The sequence below is a fragment of the Rhamphochromis sp. 'chilingali' genome, assembly GCF_963969265.1.
Source record: "Rhamphochromis sp. 'chilingali' genome assembly, chromosome: 6".
Lineage (NCBI taxonomy): Eukaryota > Metazoa > Chordata > Actinopteri > Cichliformes > Cichlidae > Rhamphochromis > Rhamphochromis sp. 'chilingali'.
The window spans coordinates 27,760,120-27,771,595 of NC_137933.1; the positions used below are offsets into that span (position 1 = coordinate 27,760,120).

Here is an 11,476-nt window from a genome sequence, read left to right on the forward strand (position 1 = left end):
TTCCATGTTAAGATTGCTCACATTAGATCAATTTTTTTCCCTTTCCTGATACTTCGTTAAGCAGTCCAGTGGTCAGGAACACTCTTGAGGGACTTCATATGGTTTCTGTTGCTAGACTAGGTGAAATTGTAAATCATATGAAACCCTCAGTTAGTTTTGTGGTCTAATTTCTGCTTTTTTCTGCTTAACCATTTTGCTCTTAGTCTCAAGTAGAGCTTCCACAGATTGATTTATTTAATTATTTTTGTATTGTTGCATTGTTAACTTACGTTGTGTACTATGCTTGCAGGTGCAAAGCACTTTCAGATAATACACTTGCATTTATATAATGCTTTTCTAGTCTTATTGATGATTCAAAACACTTTCAACTACACATTTATGCAGGACTTTATTCTATAAACTTCAACTACCTTACATCCGTGATCTGTTTAGAATCACCAGTGCACGAACATGCATGTCTTCAGAGTAAGGGAAGAAGCTGGAGTACCCAAAGAAAAATATGTGAACTCCACACAGCTAAGCCCAAACCAGGATTTAAGCCAGCTGTGAGGCAACAGTGCATCTTCACTTGGGAGTGAAGAGATTTGGGACAGGAGTGATGGGAACACATATAGTTTTACCTTTACCACTGTCCCATTAATAATGCACACAGGTATGACATTTTCCTTGATTTGACCTACACTGGTGGATTTAAAGTTAATTTCAGTCGGGACAGGTCAAATTTGATTGGAGCAGTCTCAGTGTACAGAAATATGTAGCACATAAATTTTAAAAAATATTTATTTTTTAAGTTTTAGGATCCCTAAAACATAAAAAATTAATATTTTTTATACCTTAGGAAAAGTCATCCAATTTCAAAATAAAATAATTAATATTTATTCGTTTAGTCACATGTAAAAATTGACCCAAACAGCAGTCTGTGTCAAAAGTCTCAAGCAGACACAGCGCCACCCTGCGGCTGCCTGAAGACTTTACAGTGATCCAACGGTTCTTCGGTTAGGAGCACAGACGGCTTTTATTTTGAAACAAACCGCGTACGGGAAGTCGGAGGGGAAAATCAGCTGGACTCCGCGGAAATCACCAACAGGAGTATTTTCCTTTTATTTAGCTAGCTAACCATCTGTCAACTCCCATTTCTCCCTCCATTCTTTATTGCTGTCAAACCGCCACACTGGCGATGTCGGAGTCGTACGGTAAGATTGCACTTTTGACCTGTGGCCACCGTTATCATCCTCCCGTAGCCTCAGAGATGGGATGGGGCAGGTGTGCCCAGAGAGCTTTTTCTCATCGTAAACAGATAGCTGACAGGCTAACCGAGCCGCCGCTGAAGGCTGCTGGCCTTAAAAGTTGCCTCGTCAGCGTAAGGAAACCCACAAAGGCTGTACAGCAGAGTTTAGTGTCGCCGTGTGCAAAAAACGTACCCACGGTACAAGGTTACAAAGCTCCCCGGAGGGTATCGTAAAAGACAAGGGAAGCTGACACCTGGCTGGGGCTTGGTGCAGCTGTAATATCTGACTGAGCTGCAACATTACAGTCATATATGAGGCATTGTTTTCTTAGCTTGACCATTTTACACCAAAATAATGATTATTTTGCTAGTTTAGTGGTTTAATAGTGGAGAAATTCCTCCGCTGCACAGAACAGCTGACTGTAGTTTTTGTTTGCCTACATCAAAGCCTCCACAATATTTTCTTTGTGAGGGGGGGGTACTTAATTTTTTTGTTTGTTTTTCATTAGGATGATACCTATATCAATATTTGAAAGCTATAAAATCAAGCAAGTAAAGCCATGCGCTGTTTGTTGTTAAACATCAGTTTATTATGGCCAAAGCATCACAGTATTGTGCAGCATATGCTTGAGCCTGACTGATAAATTGATTTTGGGAGCCGATGTGCACAGTTTGTCACAGTTATATATCTGAAACCCATTTAGAACACCTGCCAAGAAAATTAAAGACAAAAATCAAATTTCTAGTTTACTACTCTTAAAATCATTCTGTAATCCACAATTTAGTCTGTGCTGGACTGTGGTGATGTGGTGATATGATTTGTCTGCACCTTGATTTTTGCATTGTATTTTATCGCAGGTGATTCTTTTCTGTCTCGTATGAAAAAATGTACTTGTCCTCTTTAGCTATAATAATACTACAGGAGTATATGCTGGTAAATGTGGGTGTTTGCAAGGCTACTGCAGAGATTACTGGATTTACTGGACTTCATAACAGTGACGGTAACTCTCACCACTCAAGTGGGGGGAAAACTAAATTTAAATGAGCTACAAAATATATGAAGCTACAGTTTCTGATTTCTCTAGAATATTTTGAAAGGTCATGTTTACGGAACTTGAGCCACACCCTCATTTGTTTATATTTTGCAAGGAAAATAAGAAATAGGTGCAGCACTTTCTTTGAAACATGCAAAAATATATGGAAATACAGAATATAAGGCAAAAACAGAGTTTGTAATGAGTGTGAAAGTCAGGATTTGGTATTCTTCAGCACAGCCTGAACTCTGTTAGACAGGTTTTTGTAATTTCTTTAAGTAGTCTTCAGGAATAGTTCACTGGACTTCTCAAAGGACATTCAAAGCTCTTCATTGGATTTTGACTGCCTTTATTTCTGATTTCTATCAGGATGATCCCAAACTGCCACTGAGTTTCACTCCAGTTCTTGTGTAATTTGGCATACCTCAACCTTTTCTCCCTGTTTCCTTTCCTTAAGAACAACTGAGTTTGTAGATGGATCAACTGAAGGATGAGTTTTATCTCTCAGGTCAAGTTATTACAGTTCACTAAAACTAAACTAAAAAAATAAAACTGTTTTTTAAAGATGGACTAACTGACATGACATTGACTAATTAAACTAAACTTATTTAGTTTGTTGTCACATGTAGCTTCATTAGGCCTTGGTACATTTGGTTATTAAGGCTTGGAATGACTGTGAGCTAACTGCCTGTGTTTGTATTATAATATCTGTTCTGAACCCCTGAAAAGCACAACCCAGATTACAATAAATAAGAAAGCTAGCACTGAAGCTAAACACTAAAATGAAACGAGCAAACTCACTGTGGAAATGAAACTAAATTGACAAGAAAAACGAGCTGGATATACCAAACTAAGACTACAGTAACTGAGCTTTTCCCACATTTTTCTTGTAATTTCCTGTCGTTTTAGCTACCGTCTATAGCAACTAGTTTCATATAGTCTGATAATAATAGCCCAACTGATGTAATGTGTGTCCTTGCTTTTCCCTTTGCAGATTTCCTCTTTAAATTCCTGGTGATTGGGAATGCTGGAACGGGAAAATCCTGTCTTCTGCACCAGTTCATAGAGAAGAGGTGTAAGTCTGAAAGATCCATTACACTCCTGACTGTTTACTGCAAACTACAGCACTACATCAGGGAATTTCTTCAGGCAAATGAGACAGTAAATATGCCAGTAATTTCCACATGTTAAAGATTCCTAGGATGGAAATCAAGATTTCAACATTTTAAGTCAATATTTCATGAGTGAAATAAGCAGTGAAATTAATGGATATGACTGCATTCTTAATCCATGGATTTAACTGTGTGCATTTATACTTGCATTCTGAGTTTTATAGGCAAAACTAAGAAATCTGTCCTGTTAACTTTGGGTTAAAGCTAAGCTTCTCAGAGCTGACACGCTGGAAAGGGGGTTGTGTTAGATAAGAAAAGCATTTACATTTCTAATATTGTTGAGGATGATCCACTGTAATGACAAAACTATTTGCTCGTCCACCTTCACACTCATATAAACTTGAGTCTCATCCCATTCTTAATCCATTGCGTTTAATATGTCAGCCCACCCTTTGCAGCTATAACAGCTCCAGATCTCTTCCACAAGATCTAGGTGTGTGTTCATGGGAATTTCTGATCATTCTTCCAGAAGTGCATTTGTGAAGTCAGACACTTATGTGGTTTGAGGAGGCCTGGCTTGCAGTCTCTGCTCTAATTCATCCTAAAGGTGCTCTGTTGGGTTGAGGTCAGGACTCTACAGGCCAGTCAAATGCTTCCATGCCAAACTTAATCATTTATGGACCTTACTTTGTAAGTAAACATGTGCAGTCATGTTGGAGCAGGAAGGGGCTATCCCCAAACTGTTTCCACAAAATAGGGATCATGAAATGGTCCAAAGTGTCTTGATATGCTGAAGCATTAAGAGTTTGCAGTCAGACAAGTGCTGTTCTCTTGGCAACCACCAAACTCATACTTGTCCACTGCTCTAGTGTCCAGTGGCAGTGTGCTCTTTACACCACTGCAACCGACGCTTTAAGTTGTGTTTGGTGATGCATCGCTTGGATGCAGCTGTGTGGCCATGAAGCTATCTATGCACTGTCCTTGAGCTGATCTAAAGGCCACATGTAGTTTGGAGGTCTGCAGTGATTGACAAAATTGACTTTTTTATTTCTAGACACTGTGTGTGTGAGTTGCTGTCGTTCTTAAATGCTTCCACTTTGTTATAATACAACTAACAGTTGACTGTGTAAAATTTAGTAGTGAGAAAATTTCAGACTGGACTTGTTGGGCAGGTGGCATCCTATCACAGTACCACGCTGGAATTCAGTGAGCTCCTGAGATCAACCCATTTTTATAAATGTGTGTAGAAGCAGTCTGCAGGCATAGGTGCTTGATATTTATACACCAGTGGGATTTGAAATGACTGAAACACCTACATTCAATGATTGTGATGGGGGAGTGAATGCTATCGGCAATATAGTGTATGTGAAATTTGCCAGTCTGAGCCAATCTGATATATTGACATGTGGTCAATTTCCCCTTGTTTTTCTTCAGAATGACTTTCCAGTTCAAACATGTAGAGCTCAAATACTCCAGTGTCAACTTGCCATTGTGTAAAGTAGAGCAGTGTTAGTGTGTGAGCAGAGTCAGAGGTGAACCGATTTACTGGAACTGCGCAGCAGCAGGGGAGGAGTGGGTGTCAGTAGAGATTGGAATGAAATTTCATATTCACAGATGCGAAAGGAGGCAAAAGTGTGAGTGACATCAAGCTACATCACATTTTACACCAGGTTGAACCACATTTTAAGGCATGAAGGGATACATTTATGAAAAAACAACTTCTAAATGTGTGATTTTTATGATTGGTTCTGTTTTTTAAGGGTGAAACCAAAACCTACAACCAGACTTCAGGAGAAAAACTTCAAAGAAAATCATTGTCTCATCTACACATGCTGAAATTGGCTTATTTTTCATTGAAGTGCAGAAGCAACAGTTGTTTTCCTTACAGCCACACAGTGATAATCATATCATCCCTATTAATCCCCCTTATTTAATAATATTAATGCATTTACATGTTTGTTTTTTTTCTAGTCAAGGATGAATCTAACCACACAATCGGAGTCGAGTTTGGCTCTAAGATCATCAGCGTGGTCAACAAAATGGTCAAGCTTCAGATTTGGGACACCGCAGGACAAGAGAGGTTCAGGTAGGAAAAAAGCCCAACGTGAATATGCACTTGGCACACAAGTCATCTCTGTTATGCTGCAGACATTCAGCTAGCAGTACTATAGCTTAAAGACCAGAGTAACAGACACAGGAGTTTTGGAAGGTAACGGAGAGCTCAAAAAGCTGTTATTAAACTCGGCTGCCTAATTGATGTCCTGAGTAAAACAGGAATAGTTTTGTTGCTTCTGATTATTTTATTTATTCAATTTTCTGCTATAGCTGCTATAACAATTTAAGGCGAATCTGGTGAAGATATTTTCCAGAATTGCTTTTTTTTTTTTTTTTTTGAGGTAGCACACGCCAGGAATTGGTTCTGTTGTTTTGTCCTGGCTAAATGCAGCTGTCTGAACAGAGGGTGCACTGAGCAGCAAACATGACACCCACTCACTAGTGATGCATGCCCCAGACGGTTAGGTCTGTCTGTGCATTGCCACAATCCAGCTCACGTGGACTGTAGAGCTAGCAAGTTAAAGACCAACCTGATTAAACTGCAGCAGACATTTAAGTAGGTCTCTACAAAGTTCAGGAGTTAAATGGTTTTTCACACATGCATTGATGTTTTTTCTTTTCTTCAGGGGGAATGTATTGTATACTTCCTGATTGTTCTCAATGTATGTCTACTAATCTGTGTGTGTCTGTGTGTTAGGTCTGTGACCAGGAGCTACTACAGAGGAGCAGCAGGAGCCCTGCTGGTCTATGACATCACCAGGTATCACACAATGTGATGCTAGACTTTTCACATTTCTCTAATTTGTTCCTCCTCCTCTCCTCTCTCCACCCTCTTGCCTAAGACTAAAAGGAATTGAGGATGCACAAACTGAGAAATATGATAGGCTCTGTGTTTCAAGCCTCTAATTTATTTTTGTTTTCTAATTAGCTTCCACATCTATTCCAAACTGTAACATGTCATTACCTGCCATCCTTTTTATTATTATTTTTTGTTGCAGTCGAGAGACGTACAACGCTCTGACCACATGGCTGAGTGACGCGAGGATGCTGGCGAGTCAGAACATCGTCATAATCCTGTGTGGGAACAAGAAGGACCTGGATGCTGACAGGGAGGTCACCTTTCTGGAGGCTTCCCGCTTCGCTCAGGAGAACGGTAAGACCAGCAGCTGATTATTGGGAACGATTCCTGTTGTTGTTGTTGTTAGATGTGTAGACCATCAACTTCAAAGAATTATTGAATTGTTATTTATTATAATGTGTTCATTGTAAACTGATGTAACAGAACTGATGTTCCTGGAAACCAGCGCTCTAACAGGGGAGAACGTCGAAGAGGCCTTTGTCCAGTGTGCTCGGAAAATCCTCAACAAGATAGAGTCAGGTATGAGCTGTAGTCAACACCCTTACCTGTGTGTGCCCCAGCGCTTATTCTGTCAAACCACATGATTCTGTATATCTCTTAACACCACTACCTCAGTCAGAAACAAAATATTTTTATATCATTCAGAAGCCCAGACAGCTAACCCATCAACTAGCTGGCCTACAGCATTGTTCCAGGAAGAATCGAACTTTAACAAAAGCCTTTTGCAAACTTATATAGATGATTAAAGCCTTTTCTTAACTGTCAGTAAACTAAGCACAATAGGTGTAAGTTGGTTATCTCGCTGACTGTTCACTCATGTGATCTCTTGTGTTTCAGGGGAGCTGGATCCAGAAAGGATGGGCTCAGGTATCCAATACGGCGACGCTGCTTTACGACAGCTTCGCTCTCCTCGTCGTGCTCAGCCACAGGGCACCCAAGAATGCGGCTGCTAGTGGACGTGTCCTGTAACAGATACAGACGAGGTGAGGGGGTCCTGAGTCTGTACTGTCTACACAGCATTAAAATGAAAAGGTGTCTGAGGGCTTTCAAATAAGGAGAACCTGTGTTTAGAAGCTGAAATTATGCCTTCTGCTCCCCGCAGTGTCTCTCAGATGTGCAGACTCAGTAATTCTATATTTAGTCAGTGCCCATTTTTGCTTCTGCGCACTTGATCCACCCATCATTTGAAAGGAAGCCTTCATTATGATTGTCCAAGACAGTAATCATGAAGGCTGTAATCATTAAATAGTGGCATAAAGTAAAAGGTGGATGTATGTTATTACCTACATATTACACAATAAGATGAACGTAGAAATTCTGGTGTCCATAACTATTTGCACCAGACTTTGGCTGCACTGATGCCTGATCGCTGATAGAAAGTCATTACACCACAGTTCCAGCTGCAGTCTGACAGTTTTCCCTGTTTACATGTCAGATTATTGCTTTTGCCTAGATATTATTATTATTGTTGTTGTTGTTGTTATTGTTATTGTTGTTGTTATTATTATTATTATTATTAGCATCAGAACACTATGAAGCAGTTTTGCTGATTCCTACATGAAGTCCAGTAAGCACTCCTCAGGGCGCTAAAAACCAGACCAGCGGCAGATATTTAAAATAGCTTGATTAATTGTGATGATCTCATCTATGACTCTCGAGTAAGTGGAAATGTTTAATGATTCAAGTTTTCTTGTTTTTTGTTTTTTTTTAATTCTCATTCCAGCACATGTATTTACATGAAGTGGAATTACAGTTTTTATTTTTGGTCCCTGTTCAGGCCAATGAGGATAAAACACATCAAGAGCGACAGAAACAAGAGCAAGAAGTATATTTACAGTGTAAATGACAAGTCAGTTTCCAAGTGTCAGATTGTGTGCGGTGGATTGTAGCTGAGGATCACCAGAGCTGAAGAGACTCCAGGGAGAAACGATCACTGAGTCTTGTGGTTCTGCTCTGCTGGGTCTTTAAAGTTACTGGAGCCTCTTTTTCTGGAACTGCTGGTGTTTTACAATGAGTCAAAAAATAATTTGAGAGAATAACCTTAATTCAATTTAGACGTAATGTTTTTTTTTTCAGTGGCAGATTCAATTTTTTTTGTAATAGCTAGTTGGTCAAAGCTCTGTAATTCTTTCTTGCTTCATAATGATGAGAGATGATTAAGATAAACTTTATTAACCTTTATTAGTCCCACAAGAGGGAAATTTGTTAATTACTGGGTGGACAGCCTGATATTGATAAGCTTTTGTATATTTCTGCAACATCTGTGTGTTTTATATGCAGGTTTGTGAAGACCAGGAGAAAAACAGCCATGTGAGACCTGATAACGTGGGGTTCAGATCGCTACGCTGGTGACTTCTCCCCGACCTTTGACCCCTAACCTTTGCACGGACCCCTCAGAACCTTGTTGCCATGCAGATAGCTCAAAAGACTTCCCTGTCACGCCCCCTCCCAGAACTTAAAGATCTCCAAGGTAACCAGAGATCAGCCAACAGTCTGCTCTTCTATTGGACCAAACTGTCCCTCCAACCAAGACCACCCCCAACACTTCTCTCGTCCACACACCTGCCAACCCAGATTACCACATTTTAGATTTCCCAGTCGACCCTCCAGCTACTTAAACAGACATACTAAATACAGATTTTTGGAGCAAGCTCCACAGACCTTTAGATTGAGCTAAACTAACTGCCCCCTGGCTCCAGTTTGATACTTAGTGCACTGATGCGTGGTCTTGATTTTCTCAGAAAAAAAAATTTCTCGTCTTGTGGAAATATTCCTTCGACCACATGCTAATTTAAGTCCCTTCCCTTCCACAGGTCTTCTGCTTCTCTTGCTCTAATTATCTGCTAACTCCATGCTTGCATTTGCAAACACACCACTAACAGTATCCTGTGTAGCTGTGCAGTTTGCACTTCTTGTGTGCCACCTCCACTCCCTTTCTTCACCTGATATCACTGTTTGTATTCTTCTTAAAATATCCAGACCATCATTGCAACTGAATAATTATGCATAGGATGTGATGTCATGGGTTTGATGTCACAGGAGGAAAAAAAGATGAGGTTGTGGTGGATGAATGGCTCAAATCTGAGTGTTGAAGTGGATGGGATGAGAATTGGCACCCTCAGATCAGACCCCAGGCTGTAAAAGGGTGAATTACCCGCTCTCAGCTGAGACTGAAGCAGATTAATCTACCTGTCCTCACCTGTGGCCACAAGCTGCGGGTGTTGAACTAAAGAATTAGTGGACGAACAATCCCCAGCTGTAGTGTATGGGGTCTGTTAGAGATAGAGTAAGGATCTCAGTCAGTAGAAACACTGCTCCTCCATGTTGAGGTGTTTGATGCATGTCCTATGGGCTGTTGTCAGACAAGCTGTTGAGATTGCATCTCTCAGCTGGACCATTAAAAACTGTGGATGCTGGGAACAGGGAGGTCTAGGCATCTCTGCTTACACTGCTGCTCTCATGGCCTTCAGCAGGAAATGAGTGGATGAGAAACACTTAATTTGTTTCTTTCAAGCAAAAGCAAACATGGAAATATTTGTACTTCCATGACCTGTTACATTTTCATTGTAAAAATGTGTTTTGAGAAAGGGGAAAAATACCGTATTTTATTAAAATTAGCAGAAACATGGATCTTTTCCTAAAACAGAGTCTTTAACGATGTTATTTCTCTATTAAAAAGCATGACTAATCAGTAACAGTGATGGTCCCAGGGCAACACCTTAATATTGATATGATATTGCAGGAAATACACACACACTTTTACATCCCCCTTTTTCTCTCCTCCTCTCCCCTAAAGCATCCCTGTACCTGTACAGTGTTTCTGTAAATAGTTTGACGCATGTTTTCTCAAACAAAATATCAGAGTATTTCATTATGAAGAGATATTACGTGTATATTATAATAGATATCATATTCAGCATCTGCTTCGTGCTCCACTGCATCATTATCATTTGAAGCAACTATACACTGGCAACTTGTAGCAGGATACTAGTGATGGGCAGTACTCAGTATTTTTATTTTTTTTGTTAAACAGGACAAGCTGATTCAGATTTTATTATGAATTATGAGGGGAAAGATTCTGAAACAAATTTTTATTTGTTGTTTTTGGGGTTTTTTTGACAAGCTCACAGATAATAAACAGAGGTAGCCTGACATGTTCTGTGTAGACACTGGGCTTTCATTTGTGTTAAATGAAGGTACATCTTTGAATTCACAAGTCAGCAACCGCAACTGACTAAAATGTTGGTGTAAAACTTTCTTTATCCAAAGTTTTCCACTCAAGTCTAATGACTGACCTGTCGTACATAAATGTTGCCTGTTTACATGAGTGCTGACTGCTGCCAGATGTGGGGTCATACTAACTTGTTGGTTTTTAAGTTTTAACGATGGTTTGAGGCTTATCCAGTGTGTGCTTTACTCCTTGTTATCTCCTGTTGTTAACTTTGACCGTGTTAAGTCGGAGGAAACGATTATGAGGCGTGTTTTGCATCAGAGCATTCACGCGTCGCATCAGCTCAGATATACTTTAGATCAGGGGTATCAAACCCATTTTACATTTTGGGCCACATATAGCTCAATTTGATATCAATTAGGTCAGACCAGTAAAACTATCGACTAATAACATATAGGCTTACAGTTGAAAAAATAAAGGTGTAAATTACAGGAAAACCACTGGCAGTTCATTACCTCCCAGTTATCTACTTATCATTTAATTAAAAAAACAGACATTTTCTGTTAACTTACGATATGTTTTAATTTCTATAAGGAAGCATGGAAAAAAGGTTTTCTGTTATGTGATGGAATCTAACAATAATAAGAGAGTCCAAAGTTTATGCCCTTGTGAAGATTTCACATTTTCCAAAGCCATACGAGGGGCCTTCTCTGGCCCCCGGGCCATACGTTCACCTTCCCCGCTTTAGATGATATTAGCCATTTTAAAACGCGGATTTTGAATCAGACACTTCAAATGTTTCCCATCCTTCGGTGTTTGATATCTGATGGTGGCTTTGGTTGTTCTCTATCATGTGTTTTTCTCATCAGGTCATTTGTTTGTATTTATGTGTGTCCTTTTTTCCTGTCATTATGAATATCATAGATTTATAATTTATTATGTATGATAAAGGCATATGTTTTTAAAATAAATACTACTACAAATCCAGCATTGTCTTCACTAAACGAGACTTTTTTA

The 11,476-nt window shown here is 39.6% G+C and overlaps 1 protein-coding gene across 2 annotated transcripts; it reads left to right on the forward strand.

Moving 5' to 3' along the window:
* The first annotated feature begins 1,044 nt into the window (after positions 1 to 1,044).
* rab4a (RAB4a, member RAS oncogene family) lies at positions 1,045 to 11,441 on the forward strand. 2 transcript variants are annotated; one of them, XM_080885232.1, is made up of 9 exons: positions 1,106 to 1,193; positions 2,720 to 2,770; positions 3,257 to 3,337; positions 5,346 to 5,460; positions 6,127 to 6,189; positions 6,428 to 6,582; positions 6,712 to 6,807; positions 7,126 to 7,271; positions 8,569 to 11,441. In XM_080885232.1, exons 2-8 carry the CDS (start codon positions 2,737 to 2,739, stop codon positions 7,239 to 7,241), a joined length of 660 nt encoding a protein of 219 aa, XP_080741358.1. In that variant the 5' UTR covers positions 1,106 to 1,193; positions 2,720 to 2,736; the 3' UTR covers positions 7,242 to 7,271; positions 8,569 to 11,441. The 2 variants fall into 2 exon arrangements, with proteins under 2 accessions (XP_080741359.1, XP_080741358.1); XM_080885233.1 differs by lacking the exon at positions 2,720 to 2,770 and having other exon boundaries at positions 1,045 to 1,193.
* The last annotated feature ends 35 nt before the right edge of the window (positions 11,442 to 11,476 follow it).